This window comes from Seriola dumerili, unplaced genomic scaffold (assembly GCF_002260705.1).
Source record: "Seriola dumerili isolate Sdu_G_001 unplaced genomic scaffold, Sdu_1.0 BDQW01000149.1, whole genome shotgun sequence".
NCBI lineage: Eukaryota > Metazoa > Chordata > Actinopteri > Carangiformes > Carangidae > Seriola > Seriola dumerili.
Genome location: NW_019174404.1, coordinates 23,226,662 through 23,247,062, shown reverse-complemented (window position 1 = coordinate 23,247,062; position 20,401 = coordinate 23,226,662). Strand labels below are relative to the sequence as shown.

Genomic DNA, 20,401 nt, shown 5'->3' with positions numbered 1-20,401 from the left:
GTGTGCAAGTGTCACCTCTCAGTTAACACTGAGCCACGTCTGAGCTCCTAATGTTTGAACTACTGTTGAAATGACACAAAGATGCCAAGGGCACTATAGTAAAATGAAACTTCTGGCCCAACATATGCCTGGGTCCTTGGCCAAGTCTGGCCCATATACTTCCAGATCTGGGCAGAGTCCAGCTGTTATCCTCTGGTACTCACTGACAGCCAGAAGATTTTCTGTGTATGCCAGAATTGGTCCAGATGTGGAAATAGCATCAGACAATCATGTTCTATATGGGCCAGATTTGAGCCGCTGGGGTGTAAACTGGGCAAGAAGAAAACAAACGTGGCCCAAGTATGGGCCAGAGTTATTTTGCTGTCTGTTGAAACTGAGACTTTAATGTAGTGCCAAGAACAAAAATGTGTAATTGTCCAAATACTTACAGTCAGTTACAGTTGCACAAATGTAAAGCAGCATTCTGACCCGGATTTGGACGCTGAACACATAATATCCAAGCATGATCATAGGCTTAATCATGGACTTTATACAGGATGTGATCTGGCCACACTTTGATACAATTAAATCTCCAAATAAAATGCCCCCCCTTGAGTCCCTGTGACCTTCATAGTGTCCTGGCACCTATTTGGGAGCCATTCTACATCCTACACTTTAACTAGTGCCCACAATTTCCTCAGATACTGTATCTAAACCAGTGATAGTTGAAATTAAATTAATCTGCTTCTGCTGTTTGTGCTTTTCACTGAAAACAGCTGGAAAATCAGGTAACACACATTATTTCATCCAGTTACATATACAGTACCTCTTCATTTTCATTCCAGTGAGCTAGGCACATTTTGTCCCTTACTACTACACAAATGCTTTTAAACAATTAAAAAGCACTTTATAACAAAATCCTTTTATTTCATAAAAAAAATCAGTTCAAAATAACATTTATCTCATTAAGCAAATTTAAAGGGTGCAGTGTTATGTTTCTTTGTGTTCCCCTAATTCTTGTGTAAAACTTTTTAAATCTTTTTAAAGAAAGAGAAAAAAATCAAGTCTACATTTGGCACATCAGTATTAAAACAAGGCATTAATCAAGTCAATAAATTAATCAGAATATTAACATCACAGTATAAATCATTATTTCACAGTTAAATCATCATTCTGCCACCACAGCAAAGTTATCAAACTGTGCCAGTTCAAATGAGTGTGTTCCTATGGCAGCCCAGCCGTTGTTTGGGTTCAGCACCACAGCGTTCTTCCACAGTGGGTATCCATTCAGCAGCCCTGATGCAAGCTGTCCCTGCAAGACACAGTTCCAGTGGAAAGCTTTACGACATACACAATTGTCTGTTTTATTAGGTGCATTATTACTCTTTATAGACTCTCTGCTTGTTCACTCTGACCGTCAGTAACAGGGATGTGACTATAAGGCATTTAGATGGAGCTGACAGATTAACACTGAACAACACTATTCAAGATTATTTGCTCAAAAACAAAGTTCATGTTTCCTTATCATTGAAATTTCCACCTTCAAAACTGAATGAAGTTCAGTCAATCAATTCTCTGTGACTTTGAACATTGCAAAACCTCAGTAAGTAATTTTACTGAATAATTCTGTTTATTTCTTGGGGCATGAGTGCCAATATTAAGATATTGATTCCTACTTGTGTCATATGACAATTACCACATGAGCAACAACAATCTAGGTTTGATTCCATCTAATAGAATGAAATAAAAGTATTAGTGCATCATTTCCCAATCATCATCACACAGGTTGCTTTCTTCAACCCGCTGATACGAGTGTCTCCTGAAATAGCGTCCTTATGGCAGCTGGCATACCAGACCTCAATTGTCATGGTTACAATTACAAACACATGGACTGTACTGACAGTGGCTTACCTACCTGGTTACTATAATAATGCTCATGGCTTGGTTAGGTTTAGGAAAAGATTGTGGTTTGGGTTAAAATCAGTACTTCTTCAACATTAGACGATCTTTGTTGTCATGGTTACAATAATAACAACGTGGTAACATCGTCGAACGGTCATGGATGATAGAAACAACATAAACTGCTACATTCACATGGGAATGGAACAGCGCTCTCCTGTGTCACATTCATCCATCCACCACAACCTCCTCCTGACCTGGACTTTGTCTCTCTTTATACTACGTCACCGCACTTTCCCTTTGCTCCTGTCGTCATTACTACGACCACTAGATGTCACCTAGCAACAAAATGTAACTATGGGTCACATTAACCTGCTGCACAGACGACCTATGGGCTCATATTTTACAGGAGGACAGTCTCCACATTACATTATCCAATTACATGACATTGCTACATGAAATGTCACATACTGTAAATGCCATGTGGTAATCTAATGTAATGTAATTGCAGAATGTATCGTGATGTGATTGGGAAATGATATGGAGATAGAAACTACAGTATGAAATCAGTGAGGTGTGATGACGGAGGAGTCTTCAAGTACTTCTGTGAGTTCTACAAACCGCCTGATGTCACTGAGTTCAGTGCCCTTAGGCTTCATAATGATTTGTTGGCCATAACCAATAATCCATAAAAACTAGAATTACTTCCTGGTGGCCGTCTGCCTCCTGGACTCAAACTAGTTTCAGGTTACATCCCTGTTTATCCAGAGACATAAAAAATATGAACCATTTGTTTGAAATATTGTCTTAATTGCTGTGTGAAGTCTTGAGTTCACTTGAGTGAAAAGTGTTTTGTGAGGTAACACTGATCTTGACCTTTGACCACCAAAACTTAATCAGTTCATCCCCAAGTAAGTGTTTGTGCCAAATTTGAAGAAGGACAACCTGAGAACAATATGGCTCTGACTCCCACCAGCGCGGAGGCATCAATATCAAATATCTCCTGTTTAAAAAGCTGCAGTAGACACTACAAAGATGCCTACAGTCTTTCTTATGACACATCAGTAAGCAGAAAAAAGTCTAGGAAGCACCAAATTCTCTGAATACAATGTGAAATCTTCACTTACTTTCACAGTGAGTGATAAGGTGTGCCAACCATATGCTCGGGTTCCAGACTGACCCTCTGCAAGTACAGTCTGACCAGCTGTTGACAGCAGAAGAGAACAGAGGGAAATCAATAACCTTCTAGTCAGGATGATTGGACGTTTGAAAATGGATTTGATACCAAAAGTCTGGAAGTCTTGGCTTTGTTTTTTGTTTTAACAGTAAAATGTGTACTGAAGCGAGGAGTGATCCTACTAACCCAGATCATTGGTGACTTTGTAGGTGCCGTCTGCAAACACCCAGAAGAAGACTCCTCTAGCGCTGCGGATGGACTGGCCTCCTTTATCCACCCTGGCTGCTATGAAAACACCACCAGTCTTCACACTTTCCATGAAGATGTCACATGTGACCGTCAGGTTCTGCCTGTAACACAACAACACAACATGGATAGACACCTGGCAGAGTCCTGGATTGTAGACAGTTGTCATATTTAGTTCTATACAGTCATACATCATCTCACCATTGATAGTCTCCTATAACGCTGATGGTCTGGTCCGCGTCTGTCGCCCATGTGATGGGTCTCTCAGTCAGAACCTGTCGTAAGGTGAAGGTGTAAGGTCCAGGGTCAGTCAGGTTGATGTAGTACTCGAACACCCCCGTCTGGTCAGCAAAGTCTGGAGCTTCGGAAAAGGGAGGGTTTCCTGCAAAGGTGGAGAAGGATGAGGAAGGCTGTTTTCTCTTTGCTATTTTCAAGTATAACTGTAAAATTCTGTAACTGTGCTAACTTGTTTCCTGTAGTTATGGTTCTTCGTTATACTTCACACTGTTTTCAAGAAATAATTTTACAGGACATTTTCAATGATGACTGTCCATGTCCATGGGCATCAGACTCTGGACTAACAAGCTCCTCTCTATTGAAGTCTCCTTTAAAATATCTGTATTAACATCTATGGCTCTAACCTGAATCCCTCTTTCTGTTTTAAATCACATTCTATTAGCACAACTATAGTGGCCTGAGCTCTGAAGATGTAAATAGCACAGACGAACACAATGTTAGCTTCTGAGAGGGCAGTTAAAGGGAAACTTAAACAATATCAAAAACAATCCAATATTGTGAGTCTGTATTTTGCACTCAATCAAGTTTGTAAAACCTTTATTTTATTCATTAAAAAATTCACTGCATTTTCACCATCTAGAACTCAGCACTCTGGAAGTTGTACCTGTTGCCAAAGAAGCTTCTACAGTCCTCTTGGCTCAGTCTCTACAAGCTCTGCTCACCTGGATTTGGTCAGTTTATATCATTCTTCCTGACAGATCTTCTCAGGTTATGTCAGACAGGATGGGAAGTGTCTGAACTTCAATTTTAAGGTCTCTACATGTGTTTTATGTGCTATAAGTCTGGTCTTTGGGTGGGACACTGAAGGACAGTCAGAGACTTGTCCTGAAGACACTCTAGTGTTGTCATGGCTTCAGGTCATTGTGGAGCTGAAAGGTGAACTGTCTCCTGGACCCTGGATAAAGCTTTCTTCATGGGCCTCTCTGTATTTGGCTGAATCATCCTTCCCTCAGTTCTGACCAGTCTCCCTATCCCTGCTGCTGAGGAGAGCATGATGCCCCACCATCACATTCCGAGCTTTTCAAAATAAAAGACCATGTGCAGCCCCTTGCGATTCTAACTTTGTCTGGTCCCTGAAGAGCACCCTAATTTCCACTGCCAGCTGTTGCAGATGTCTGACTGAAAAAGACGAGAATGTAAATTTTTTTTTCAGGACCCTGTGCTATTTCTTTCATTCTTCATTTTCCAGGACATATGGAAACCCTGTTGCAATACAAAAATACAGTGTCCAATGTGGGTATGTTGTCAACTGTTAGGATCCTCTCGAAGCAGGCCTGTTGCTGCAGGAGCCTGATGGGTGGAGTCTGGTCGTCAGGGAGATTCAGCTCACCTGCTCTGGCTGCACTATATAAGCTGGTGGCAGTCAGCCACTTTCCCTCTCTCACCTTGGTTTCCAACCTGTTCGGTTTTGTTGTGTTTTGTTGGTCTTATGATTAATTTCCTTTTTAGTTGTGTAAAATAAATTTATTTTTAGTAAGTGCTGATGTGTGGTCTTCCCTCCTTTGTCCAGCCTTGAGCCGGGTTGTGACACAACCTTAAGGACTTTTCATAACAAATTCTCAGCTTTAATCAAGTAATTTGTCACATTCCTAAACCTGTCACACTCTGGTCTGTAATACAAATGTTTAAACTGCACGACGAATTACACTAAGACCTGACTCATCCTTCGCGTTCTGTGTCTGATACTTACGAACATTAAAGTTATCCTTGTAGACTTTAGGGAAGCGAGCTGAAGGAGGTGGGTCTGGGTAACTGCCCTTCTGTCCTGTTGTAATTGTGGTTAAAGTGTAAACCTCATCTTCAGCCAGATTTAAGGTGAATGATCCATTTGACAGCTAAAATCATCAAACAAAAGACACTTATTTTAGACCTTGTTAAAAGACTCAGCTTGTTCCTCTTTATAATAATAATTCTGAACTGTCCCTTTACCTTCAGTGGAGTGAGTTTCTTGAAGAAGGAGGGCTTCTTGGTCTTGAAGTTAAACTGGGAGCGCCACACTTGGAGTTCCTTGATGGAGGCCTGAGAAAAAAAAAACCTTGAATAAGACAGAAGGATCAGTTGCTAACTTTTATTAGATTGATGCAAATCTGAGAGGAACTTACAAAGGATCCCTTCAGCTGGAAAGTTGCATTCTGGGATGTCACATTAAATGGAAGGAGTGGAGGTCTTATGCAGACTGAATGATCATGAGTCTGTAGAGGAAACAGGTTTAGTGTTTCTGTGTAATAGTGTAACTTCACTACACTTTGTTAGTACATGTAACACAGCTGAAAACCTGACAGCTAAACTCCATCTGAACACTGAAACTCTGTAGATCTGTTGTCTTCAGCCTCTGAACAGCTACAGCTTTACAACTTTCAAAATCATTTTTAAGTAATTATTCCAACCAGGAAGTGAAAACTTGAAGAAGCAACAAGCAAAAAAGCCTAACTTGCCATGGTTTCTATGACAACAGTGAGGTTTCCTTTCCCGTCAGTCAAGGCAACATAACTTCCCCCTTGTGCCAGATGTCCAACAGTCTGCAGGTAGGTCCATCCTGGCTGGGTGAACTGTGTGGTGTGGGCTGCAGGGAAAACAATACAGTACCGGTTACTTATTGAACCATTTCTGAAGACCATGATTTAAGACAGATATTCTTTACACATTAATAGTCATATGTTCAAGAGCCACAATAATCAGTCAGAGACGTCCTATAACTGTTCAATATCAAACTAAATCACTCTAAAGGTCCACCTAGAAGCTTTTCCTATCACCTTTATCAATAATCTGCTAAAATAAGGTTAATTCTTATTTCTGCATCATGCCAAACAGTCTTTTAGATATTAAAACCTTTATTTAAACAATTTTTCTTCTCTCTTCTAAGGACGCCCTGATTACAGCACGTATAAAAGCACACAAAAGTTACTGTATACATCTACAAATTATACAACAGATCATCAACATAAGGGACAACATCAATTCAAACAGAACATCTAGTCACACTGCATTTAATCAAATCAGTTACAATTCACTGTATAGCACAGAAATAAAAACACAAGTTTGAGCAACAGAGGGCGCTGTTGTATATAAAATTGTGTTTGCATACAGATGTGTTGTTTATAAGTTTTACAACTTATTCATTTTCAAAAACTGTGAATAAAATCAGTCCTTGGAATGAAGCCTGTGGCACACCTGTGTTCAACACTCATACACTGGACTGAAAACCATCATCTGATTGTTTACCAGTTTCTCTCACACTTTAGCCAGACGTGACGTCTGGAAAAGTCTGGAAATCGGTCAGTAATTATTAAAATTATTATTGATGATTAAATATACAGTCAAGTTAAAAATATAATTCAAGCATTCAACTAAAATTGAGCTGCTAATTATAACAACCTTGGCTCTAACGAATCTACCCCAGTAGACTTTTTGTTGATCAACAGAACAAAGAAAATGCTTCAATGAAAAGAACTGAGTGTCAGATTTCTTTTGCCCACCAAGGCACACTATCATCAGAGACAGCTGGAGGAAATCTGGCATTATCAAATATATGACCTGATGAAAGAAAGTGTTAATTGAATGCATTACATGTACTCTCTCCAACTGAAATAGAGGTAAAAAACCTTGAACCACTTCACTGTGTAAGGATGAAGTAGAGTCATGTGATAATGATAACTGTAACACATACTAAGTGAAAAAAAATCAAGCATGAATAATGGTAACATACAAAATGTTAAAGAAATTATAGGTAGAGGTAGACAGATGAAAACTACTTTTTATAAAATCCTAAATTGTTATTCAAATAAAGGTTTTTTTGAGCATCTGGCTGACTTAAATGTTTTGTTTGTAGCTAACTCAGCCTTGTAAATCCTCCATGTTTTAGTACAACCTCAAATTCTGCTGGCAATATCCCAGTTCATTTTTTTTAAAAGCAACAGGAGTGAGGTGTATGCCTGTGTGAATTGAGGCCGTAGTGCTAAAAGACACGTGGGAGTGACTGACATGCTTTCCTGCGGTGGTGAATTTTTACTCATTAGATATTTTGACTACGGAGAGAAGACCAGAAATGAGGAGAGAGATGCAGAATGGCATTTATGCTCTGTGAAACCTTTCCATGCTTCCCTTTAATCTGTGCTTTTTTTCATTGTGGACTACTACTAACATAATAAAGTTACTTCTCAGCATCTGTAAGAACCATTCTGGAAAGCACATGGCAAAAAAAATCTGTCTTTGGTTAAACTGATCACAACTGGTGGATCACTGATGATGACTTAGTGATGATGAGTTTGTTTTGAGGAGTCACAAGGCAAAAAGGTTTGGAACCAGGCTCTTAAGCTTGACTTTGAAGGCTTGTTAAGTTTTTACCAATTTTGCTTAGTCAGGCTAAATTAGCTAAGAACCAGAGGTCTGGCAGAGAAACAGAGAGATGAGAACAAATGAATGGGAAACAAAAAATGATTAAACGGTAAGTTATAAATCAGATACATTTGACAATGAGAGTGCTTCATGATATTGTAAAGTCAATGCCAAACTTAACCACTCTGAATTTATACTGAGCCACACACTTTTTTTCTTGATGATGTGTCGTAGTATAATTGCACTTCTTCTCAAATAAGTGGTTTCTGTTGGTTTCTTCCTTAAGGTGGAGCACTGAGACAGATTTGGTGAGGAAAATGCTTCAACCAAGACATATGCAACACACTGAAATTAAATGTAATGCTTTACGACCTTAGCACAGAGAATGCTCTTTCCACAGCAGAACAAACACACATGAAGGCACGGAGACATGTTTTAAATGTAAATAACAACAATAACAATAATTTGCATTTATCACCTTTCCTACACTAAGGTACCAGAATATAAAAGCCTCATATGTTCATGTCCCTCATTTATTTATCAGACTGAAATACTCAAGTATTTCCTGTGACCGTATCACCACTTCTACTGAATCCTTTATCACCTCCACTGATCTAAAGCAGATACAGAAACAACACACACACACACACACACACACACACACACACACACACACACACACACACACACACACACAATATTTGGTGTTAAACTGCCAGCAAAATATTACTCAAACTACAAGGTCCGAGAAAAAGGACGTATCACGACCATCTATATAGATTATGGAAACTCCTGTTGTAGCAGGAAGTTCATATAGTCGACTTCTCTCCTGCTCTCAGTCAACATGTCACTCACTAACTACTGTGGCTCCACACTAAACTCAAATGCAGATGGTGGTGTCCAGATTCCAGGTTTTACCAAATAGAGACAGACTTCTCTTCTTCCCTGAAGACCCCTAGTTTGTCTTTAGCTTAGCAATCGTAAATCTTTTTTTTTTTTACTTCCTGAGCCCTGGTTTACATTTACAAAGAGATGAGGAAAGAACCAAAAGCAGGTTTTATATTTAATGGTAGAACATTTAATTCTTTGGGTTGACCAAATGTAGTTGTGATTTTTTTTTTATGGCTTTACATTCTAAAAATCCATCCAAGACCTTTCTTAAGATTTTTTATTGATCTGTAGAAACTCTGATATCTGATCAGCTGCTGACAAAATAACTACGTAGTTCTGTTAAATTCTCCCATGAATAACAAAAATTTGTTCATTTATTTTCCCTAAAATTATTTTCAGCATTACCGAATGGGGGATAAAGCCACCTTCCTTCCTCGTACTGTCCTGATCAAACCACACTACACACACAACTAACCATCACACAGTAGCTCCTCACTTTATTTTCCTGTTTCTTTCCAACAGAACAGAGTGTCCTGGGTTGTCTTCATCACCTTGCACAGCACAGCTTTTAGTTTTCTTTAATATTTCTTTCTGCGCAGCATGTTCTCTTTTTTTTTTTTTTTTTCGTAATAAGCTAAACATGAAGGTTATTTTTATTACTGCTGGACCAGCATGCACAATGGCTCCTCTCTAATAACTGCCCTCTGCCACTAAGCAACACGTGATTTTTTTACATGAATTTGTCTCTTTGTCATGTTAGTGTGATGCTCAGACAGCTCAGGGTTCCTGCATAGTTTTAAAAATCTAAATCAGCTACAGTCCTCGCTGCAGTCGGCCCCGGTTCGAGTCCCGCATCGGACGGCCCTTTGCTGCATGTCATTCCCCCTCTCTCTGCCTCCCCATTTCCTGTCTCTCTGTACTGCACTATCAATAAAGGCATAAAAAGTCCCAAAAAATATATAAATCAGTGCTTTTTAAGACCTTAAATCAATGAATTTTTTTTTCTTAACTTTGCCTGTATTCAGACAGTACAGTGAGAGATAGACAGGAAATTCATGGAGAGAGAGAGAGGGGATGACATGCAGCAAAGGGCCATGGGTCAGATTCCAACCCATGGCCATTGCAGTTTGGACAAAGCCTATGTTGTACGCGCTCTACCAGGTGTAAACAATGTTTTAAATTAGAGGTAGAGTAGAAAATTCAGTCCATGCTCATCATGGAAGTTCAACAGCACATAGACACAATTAGAAACAGCAATAAAAGATCTAAACACCTGCAGCAGCAGTATTAAAGAATCACACCAATAATGCATGTTGATAGAAATAACTATTAGTTCTTATTACTGTTATATACTGTTATACTGCTAACCATTTTCCATAGGAAAAAACATGTTATGTGTTTACTTTTTAGATAATCAGGGAAAAAACATGTTATGTGTTTCGGTGTCTTGTAGTGCAGGCCTTTCAGCCTTCATCACTATGCACATTGACTTTTTCTTTTCTCACTTAAGTTACTGGGGAACAGCCTATCATTAAGCTCCACTGCAAAAAATAGACTCAAAGACTGAACAACAACGCTTGATTCATGGGGGTCTCCTCCTAACATTTCTCATTCAATCTGCACTTTCCCATTCCCAAACCTAGACTGATGGACAGACTTAACAAACGGCCACAAACGTTAACATCTACCTCAGACTTGCTAAGTACTAGGACCTACTAGAATCTACTGTGATATTCCTGCGGACCCGTAGACTGTAGTTTTATGCCTAACTATCAGGTTAGCGTCCCCTCGCATGTCTGCATAACCACATCTTAAAAATAAATTTTTGTCTTTTAACAAAGCGACAACAGCATGGAACAAGTGACATGTAACCACAACACCATAAGAAAACTGATTTACAAAATGAATCTTACTGACTTTTGTTTTTTTCTACCACTCTTTAAAACGCAATCTGCATATTTAATACCTACAACAAAATTTACAGTACATATAAGACATTTTAAGACCTTATTTTCCTTTAGTTTAATAGCTGGAGAGCCCGTCCAGCTGTACTGGACTTTTAAAGAGCAATGTACTATCTGACACTCTCCTGCACTCACATCAGCAAAACATCTGTCCGTGTGTGTGGGATGTGGTGCAGACCTGTGATCCAGATCGGAGACTCCACCACGTAGTTGCCACTCCAGGGCTCCTCTGCCGTCATCAGCCCGTCCCTGCCAAACGGCAGATCCTCGTAGTAGCTGGCCACCAGGTTCCAGGAGATGGTGCTGGAAGAAGATTCACTGTCAGCAACCAGAGAGCTGCACACAGGCTTTCCATGCACAGTTACACTCACTCCAAACGTCACCACAGCTTCTGATTCTTGATGATTTTTTTACACCTTAAACATGAAATATTCTTTGTTTCCTTAAAATAAACTAACATCAAGCTGGAAACTAAGAACAACATGAACAGTTCATTTTGTGACTTTTCTTCAAATAATTTAAAGCACACTCTCTGAAAACATAAATTTCAGGTTAATCAAATAAAACACTGGATGAAATTCAATCCTAATGAAACAAATACATTTGGACAGAAATGCAGATTATTTTGCTGGTGTATTTCCTCACGCCGTCATGTGTCCGTTGACGTAGTTCTGGTTGAGGATGCGAGCCCAGCAGCCTCCCCCCACCTCATCATTAAAGGTGCTGTAGTCCTCCGATGACCACAGCGTCTTCTGCGTCTTCAGGGCCTCGGACACTGTGGTGGTGCCTGGGTAGTGGGCCCTGGACGCCACACACACAACACAAGGTAGAGGTAACACGATAAGAGACAGCTGTCAAATTTTGGAAATGCAACATCTGTGCTTAGAACTGGTTTAATACAAAGCACAAAAAACCTGACAATACGAGCTAACATCTGAGTGACTGATGTGTTAATTAATATGTTATCAGATGGTGGAGAAAACCCAAAGGGATGAATAATCCGGTGATTTCACACAACCTCAAGACCAATCTGGAAAAAACACTGCAACGCACTGAAGCTTTCACAGCTACGTCACACACGGCAGGCAGATACTGATCAAAAAGCATCTGTAGCACTGAGTATCAGAGTCATGAAAGTTGAGTTTTTTCCATTACTTTCATTGCAAATCAGATTTGTAGTCCTGCTGACTACAGTTATTCTTTGATCAGATATTTCCCGATTTGAATACTAACTTTTGTGATTTAATATTTACTGTTTTATTTTGCCAAAGTTCCTGCACATATTCAGAAAGGCATTGCATACTGCTGTGCTTGAGAGTTAAGCTCAGTTTGGTAAATGAAGAAAAAGGGTTTTGTATTGAAAACAATTCCATTTTAGAGGTTGACTTCAGTTCTGATGTTTGGAAATAAAATCTGCTAAATACATCTGCTCTTCTTCATTTTACATAAATAAGTATTTGTAATGAGGACGCCTTCAATTAAAAGAAATGTGATTAAGATATGCAGAGAGCAGAATATGTTACAGCTTAAAAGAGTTAATTAGTTGCTTTTGGTTCTCACCTGGGAACTGATTCACCTGGCAGCCTAAAGGTGACCTTTAATAGTGTCATCATATAACCAATCAGATGGTGGTGTAGGTGGGACACTCCGACATGTTTGTTGAGTTTACTGTCAGATCTCCCGACCCGTTTTTTTCGAAAACAATTTGCTGAAGTGCAAGTTCTGTCTCAAAACTATGTTCTTAGGTATCCTGTGGCATTTTTAAGTGGCTATAGGGAAATTCTTGAGCTTTCTTAGTGGGTATACAGCATATACCTGCCTGTCATGTAGACTACACCACTGGTTCATGGTCTATGGGGGGGGGGCAATGTGCTAATTAGCTAATTAGTTATCTATCCTGCAGAATGATGTTAGCAGGTCATGTTTCCCTGGTGGCTGTTTGTCTGGAGGCTGGTTCTACAAGCTAAAGGTGCAGGACCGGATGTGTTCATGTTGCTAAGCTGCAAAAGAAGCAGACTGAGGCTAATGTGGGTTGTTGTTCAGAGACTGGTCTAGCTCAGTGGGACACAGCACTGAAATTACTGCTTTATGATTGGAGGCCTCCAAATAAGGTCTCCAGCTACATAGTGGATACTTAATAGCTTTCTGTTGAATCAGTGCAGAACTACTGGGCACCATCATGAAAACAAGAAATAGAAAATATGAATTCTTCCATTTTGGTTTCACAGGTCAACAGATTTACAGACATGTGCTTGGAGCAGACAAATGAAGCTGTTTAATTTCAGCTGGACTTGACGTTACTGAGTTCACCAGACGTCTATACACACAGACAGATGTCCAACACACTATGTCCTTCTGTAAAAAGTAACAAACAAACCAGCCACAGAGAACATGATCATGCTCCTCTAACAGCTTAAAAACTACAAGCAAACTAAATAATATGAGATACTCATGCACACAAATCACCATATGCTGTTATCAGACTTATTATTTTTGTTAGCACAAGATATGATATGATAATATCACATGCATCATGTAGGAGAAGACACGTTCTCAAAGCCAATCAGCTGTTAATAAGCTCAATCTTTTCAGGCACAAGCACAAGTTAGAGACAGACGCTCACACACGTCACGCTCAGAGACGTATCCTACCCTATCACGTCTACAGCCGTGCTCAGCTCAGGGTCTAGAAGCAGAGACAGGGCAATGGGCTCCCACAGGTTGTCACTGGCTATGATCCTGACCCCCTCCAGACCGCTTTTATCCAGAGTGTACCGCAGCAGCTGGTGCAGCCGGTCACAGTCACACGGGGAGACAGAGAGCAGAGAAGACGTTGAGTCGCAGCTCTGACCATGTGGACGCGTTTTGTCTTTACAGTATTTGCTGCCATCATGTAAATCATGTAGTTTGTGACCAGTTTTCCCCTCTCTGTTAGCTCTGTGTTTCGGTCTCCACCAGCTTCTCTTTAGCTGCTAAATGTTCTTCTATGTTCACCAGCTGTTTTGTGACTGAGTCTGTCTGCTGTTTGCTGCTCTGCAGGTAGAGGACACTCAGTTTATCTATGAAAACAGCTGCTGCTCCAATTGGAAATGAGATAGTTGAGAAGAGTTGACTTCCAATGAGTCCATCAACAGATCATTAATAAGAATCTGTTTTCACTGCTGAACCAAATCATTTTAACCATTTATTAAGCAAAACATTTGCAGGTTCCAGTTTCTGAAATGTTTTTTCTTTGTCACAGTAAACTGACAAAACAGGACATCTACTCCTATCGTATCTCAGCTACTTCTTACTATTCTTACTGCTTTCTGGTTTTATTTTCATGTACATATTTTATCATCTACTATCTTTCTAATGTCTAATTTCGTTGTCCTTCTATCCACCTTTATTTTAGTGTACTATTTCAGTTTTTTTTTGTGAAACACTTGGAGCTACATCTCCTGAATGAAAAGTGCTCTATAAATAAAGCTTATTATTTTACGGACAAAAGAATAATCGAGTAAGTGAGAAAATAATCAGCTAATTAACTGATTGCTAATTTAACAGTTAGTTGCAGACCTAGTGCAGAGTTAGATTGGATTTTATTAAGGGTTTTAATTCAGAAAGTCCCAGTGTGATTTTTTTCCACTTGAAACAATTGTCACATAAATATCAGTAGTTATCATTTGTTATTATTCCCTAAATGTTTTGCAACAATGCTGTTTTCTAATGTTTTTGAATATAATGTATATATATATAATATATAATGAGGTGCTAAATTGTTAACATAGTTATCAGTATATTAAGGCAGATCAGAAACTTAAAAGTTAAATTATTAATTCGTCATTCAACAAAGTAGAATCCACATAATGCTAACTTTACTTCAGTGGATTCACCTGGTTTTTTTTCAGACTCTAGAAGCAAATGCTAGATTCTCTACCTGACAGTCCTGTTAACGGCGCTGTGTGCTCATGCACTGTAACTATTCACAACACAGCTGAAGTGAGTGGAGACAGCCAGTTATCATCATCTACATTACTTTCTGAGGGAAAATCCTATTTTTGAGCACACTGAAAAAAAAAAGGATTTACATGACTATACAGCACCATATATACTTATTAACCACAGCTTCAATGTAACATCAAACACAAACATATTCACTGAGAACAGGCAGAGATGCACAGATGGATTTCCTGATTTTAGGAATCAAGACTGGATAGTTCAACTGAAAAAAAAGATGAATCATAAAGTTATTTTCTGTTCAGCTCAGCCCTTTAATCCACTGTTAATTTTAGCGTCTCACTGTCATTGTTGTTATTATCGTAATTAGTTGTTTTACTGTTGTTTGTTTTTGTTGTTATTTTCTTATTTCCTTTTGTTTTGGCTTTTAATTTACATTATTGGTTTGCATTATGATGTCATGTTTACTTGAGTGGACCTCAGGAAGAATAGTTGCTACCTTGGTAGTGGCTCATACAGATCCAAATAAATAAATAAATATAAAGATATTGATAAGCATAGCTTGAAAACCAGAAATGCATTTTCTTCTTTTACATGATGGCAGCAATATACAATAAAGTTTACAACATCACAAAGAGTTATCTGACTTCAGTGGTTAATATGTCATGCTCTATCATGACATGCATGTAGATACACTACAGAGGAGCATGAATGTATGCATCTTATCAAGTTAGTGTCTGACTGAACCGCCCAACCGAAAAACAGCCACAAACATTCAGCTCACAGTTAGATGTGTAGAGAAGAAGACACGCCTGACATCATACCATCTGCGCATCATGTGTTTAGTCAATTAATTGTCAGCGATCAAACTGTCCTTCAGTGACCTCACAGCACGTGGTGAAAATCATGCTTTTACAGTGTGATTGCCGTATGATTGGGTCAAATGAGCAGTGACTGAGCCGCCTCTGAATGTGACCTGAAGCCAACTGTACTTACCCAATCACCTCAACAGAATCATTAAGGCGCGGGTCAACGATCATAGAATTAGCGATGCTCCAATCACCGTCTGCTGCGATGATGCCGACACCAGTTAGACCCACTTTATCCAGCATGTCCCGGAGCACCTTGGCAACAAAGACATGCTCTCAGAGGAACCCAGCTACAAGTGTAAAATCACCCACTAAGAGTCAGACTGTGCGTCATGTCGGTGGCTGTTTTTCTCCTCAATCCACAGTTCGGCGCCAGCTTACCCATAATGCACTAACATTTGTCAGTCAAATCAGTGAGGGGACATTGAAAGAGAAGTGGTTGGAGTTACCTTGATGTACTTGGTGTCATAGTTTCGCTCATTCCAAATCTAAATAGATAAAAGTGAATTTTAGTGACACGATCTGCTGCTCAAACAGTCCAGTTTTACATTCATGCTGACATTTCAAGCAAAATGTTTACAACTCAGCCTACAGCTGACTTGTTTATCAGCCCCTACATTTACCTGAAATACTGTCACCAAGTTGGTTGCAGTTAAAAATACTCGTTGTCGATGGTGTGATACTATGTTCTGGATGGCTGGAGGATCAGGGATGTCACAGGAAAAGTAATGAAGCATTTCATTAATTTCATAATTTAGTCTGAAAAACTATTTGAAAAGGCAAATTAAAAATGGGAATATCCATGACACCCATCCATGTCAGTACATGGCCAATCAGATCGAAGACTGACATGCTGCTTTAATTTCATAAATTATATAAATTATTATTTTTATAAAGCAGCATGTTAATTCTGCTCTCAATTTATTTATTTATTTATTTTCTTACAAAATAACAAAAAGTACAGATAAGATAACCATTAAAGCACTGGATCGATAAGTGGTAATGATAAAAGTAGTAGTACCATTAAAATCTTAACGATACCCATCCATATACGTAACGGTGCGTCATCTTGAGCAGTGTTCCGGTTCAGAGACTTTCTATACACAGTATAGTCTGGAGAGACCACGCCCTGTTTGGCTGCTATCTCACACTCAGATATCTTTAACTCATATTGTGTATAACCATATTTTGCAATCTGTCTTCCATTTTCTTTTTTTTTTTTTAAGTTCAATAAATGCCGTTGTGTTTCCAAAGTCAATGAGTAATAGTGTTAAATAACCATGGTCTCAATATTAATCAAAATAATCACGATTATGATTTTTGCCATAATTGAGCAGCCCTGAATTCCACTCTACACCACATGGCAAGGAGCAAGACTTTAATTAACTTGAGTACGCACCCCAACATACTGGATGTCCAGGTCATGGTACTGCTTGGCACCAAGGATCCAGTTCACCACGTACGCTGCAGTGATGTCTGGGAAGTCATAGGGCCAGTTCTTACCATGGCCGACCCAACCAGGGAACGCCCAGGGCAAACCTGCAGGGAGACACACACCAACACACACGGACGAGGTTCAAGATGCTCTGAGTGCAGTATCATCATCAAACTAATGCACCCAGCTGGTTTCAGTCTTAAGACTACATTTCCCATCTACGACTACGAGTATTAAGGCCACATTGAGGGAAAAAAAAAAATCAGAAATTTGGAGAATAAAGTCATAATTATGAGAATAAAGTCATAATATTATAAAAAGGGCTTTACTCTTTTAATGTTATGACTTTATTCTTTTTTTTCCTCAACATGGCCTAATACTCCATCAGCGTCATTCTACCCATCATGTGTTAGACTTGTTGAGTTAAACTTGTCATGCCAGATGTTTTCATACCATATGTAACTAGTATGTGTAGACATTCAAAAAAGCCTATATGGTGGTGATGGTGATATCCATTTAGAGAGGTAATGACGTTGTATTTGATCATAAACTAATCACTGTCTCTTAGTATTACATTCTGATATTTGATTTCTGCATCATCAGGTTTTTGTTTGACCTCAGTGACAGTGTATTTTCTCACCTATGAGTGTGATGTTTGGGTTCCTCTTCTTGGCCTCTTTCATGAGCCACCACTCGTAGCCTCGAAAGTAGTTCTCATCGTTCTCATAGTGCATGTGGGACGGCTCTGTTCCATCTGAAAACAATTACGGTCCAATATACTGTCAAAATAAAAACGATCTGTGGATCCAAGGTTTATCCAGGGTTTATCATATCCCTGACGTAAAACACAACAATATCTGTTCTAATATCAGTCCTCTGGGGGGTTCAGGACCCAAACAACTGCAGAAAGCCACTGGGGAGATAGCAAGGCCAGCTGAGATCAGCTCAAGATGGCTGTTGTTAACAAGAGCCTGTAGTTGGAAGCCTTCAGGTGAAGGCTAATCCTAACCCTTTTTCCATCAAAATTAGCAAGTGTATAAGTTGTTCTGTTCGGACTGAGAACACACACAACTGCAAGGAGTGATTTCATCACATGCACTTACAGAGGACTCACGGACACACACACACACACACACACACACACACAAACAGTGGACAGAGTGAGCTAAAAAGGATCTGTCAGTTCTCATCCTCAGGTTGGAGCTCCTGTAAGTGTCGGAGCCTCCGTGTGAGAAGTTTCGATCAGTGATTGTGTGTTTTTAAAACTTATTTCAGGGCTACAGCTCTCTCTGTCATCACAGAGTGCAGTGAAGCTGCTGTGTTTTTCTGGTTCAACAGCACCGTGCTGTACAGGTGACAGGTGTGTTTACAGTGTCAGTGCTCTGAAAGACGTCACAGCAGGAAAAGGGGTGCAAATTAGTGATTTCACCCGGGCCAGTCATAGGGCCTTCCTACAATCCTGCCTTATTAGTTGTAAGAGCAAATGATCTGACTATATAATGTAAACAACAACACGCAATCAAAGCATCTGCAAGCAAAAATACTTAATGACATGTCAATTATTGACAACCTCAGCAGCATGTTGACCTCACCCCATTTTATAACTTCTGTTACAATTATTACTATTTTTCTATTACTAATTATTATTGTTGTACTACCAGTTATGTCAATATTTTGAATTTTTTTGTATGATATTAGTTTTGTTATTTTCTGCACATTTCGGCACACATCTGGAGGTACCAGAGGTTGATACATTCACAAAAAACTGTTGGTGCATCCATTAATTAATCAATCAACTGATTAGTCATGTGACAGAAAATTAATCAACAACTGATTATTTGTCTAAACATGTTATCAAACAGAATCGCTAAGAATTATCCGCCTCCACTTCACTCAGTTTTATTAAGTCATTTGAAGGTGTCACTTTGGAGTCTTGGAATTATCTTCTGATAGTTAATAGGTAATACTAGATACTAATTAATAAGTAATTAAAAAAATAAGCCGCTGTGTTGCTAAATGTCACTTACCGGTAGTCTGAGCATCTCCTCCGATCTCCACCTTCAGTATGTGCAGAGAGGCTCCAAAGTTCGGCTGAAGACAGAACAAAAACACACAGCAGTGAGTTTCACGTACTTTGAACTCGATTGTATGGAAGACCTGGCTCAGGTCTTACTTTGAAGAGGTAGTCCAGTATCTGGCTCCGGTACGGCTCCTCATAATTCACCAGTAACCGAGAGGTGGCCTGAAGGAAGGAGATGAAATGTTACACTAGTAAACAATGGTGTTGACAGAAAGCTGCTTACTTTCCTGTGTGTTGGAGGGTATCGAACCAGGAAGTAGACGGACAGACTGAACTCACCCCTCCACCGCTCAGACCTCCAATCCCGTCAAACACTCTCCCAAGTCCCGCATTATCGTCCAGGACGTACGTGTCAGAGGAGCAGAGACCCAGAGACGAAGTGAGGAACAAAACAGTCACCGTCAATACGGTCCCATCCATCCTCACACACCGACCCGGCTCTCTACAGGATGCGCGCGACGGCTGCGTGCATATTCACGCCTTCTGTAAATCACATGACAGCGAGGCTGGGCGGTCACGTGATTTACTTCCATAAAAGAAGTTCTCATCAGCAGAGATTGGGGTTAGCATGCTGGTTGGAATGTCACTTGGATGATGTCACAAAGTTTTAACATATAATTTGTTATTCATCCGAATCTGCAAATTGTTGACTAAAACGATCGGATTGACACAGTGGATTAAAATTGACATATTGACCTAAATATTTAACTTTCAGTGTATAAAGTAGCAGAAAATGAAAAGTAAAGTTCACAGCACTTGATTAAATGTACTGAATTACTTTCGACCACTGCTATTTTATTTTCATAAATAAGATAGATATATGCAAGGAACCGCCTGCCTGTTATATTAGATGTTGCCAACATTCTGTCAATATTTCATTTATGCGCAAAAGTATTATATGGAGTATTGGTACATGTATTTAGGGAATAAATGCTCATTTCCAAGATTCACTCAAACCTTAATCAGACTTTCATAGGATACTCTCCATGAGGTGCAATAAAGGACACAGCCACCAGGTGTCACTGCTGTCCACATAAAGAATGTTGGAGCAGCAGACTGACTACACTGCTTCTGTTTACTTTAAATGATTCATCATCTTATACATTATACCCCCATCAGTAAGAAGAGCAGGATGAATTTACAGCTGAGCTGGGTCAATCTACAATAATAAAGAAATTAACACATTTATGTTAAAACAAAGCATGTCAGAGAGGAAAATCTGATCACCTCACAAGAGAAGCGGCAGTAGATTTTAGCGTTGTTATTTTTGTATTTCTACAAAAGAAAAGTC

At 39.4% G+C, this 20,401-nt stretch overlaps 1 protein-coding gene across 2 annotated transcripts; it reads right to left on the bottom strand.

The window, feature by feature from the left end:
• Positions 1–368: 368 nt before the first annotated feature.
• galc (galactosylceramidase) lies at positions 369–19,577 on the bottom strand. Of its 2 annotated transcripts, none has more exons than XM_022750450.1 (17): positions 19,390–19,577; positions 19,204–19,272; positions 19,058–19,121; positions 17,671–17,784; positions 16,995–17,134; positions 16,045–16,083; positions 15,723–15,850; positions 11,434–11,589; positions 10,967–11,091; positions 6,034–6,161; positions 5,701–5,790; positions 5,528–5,617; positions 5,289–5,433; positions 3,503–3,683; positions 3,242–3,405; positions 3,006–3,082; positions 369–1,291 (listed from the first exon to the last, which is right to left on the bottom strand). In XM_022750450.1, the coding sequence occupies exons 1-17, from the start codon at positions 19,528–19,530 to the stop codon at positions 1,148–1,150; spliced, it is 1,995 nt and encodes a 664-aa protein (XP_022606171.1). In that variant the 5' UTR covers positions 19,531–19,577; the 3' UTR covers positions 369–1,147. The 2 variants fall into 2 exon arrangements, with proteins under 2 accessions (XP_022606171.1, XP_022606170.1); XM_022750449.1 differs by lacking the exon at positions 15,723–15,850 and adding an exon at positions 13,440–13,570.
• Positions 19,578–20,401: the final 824 nt, after the last annotated feature.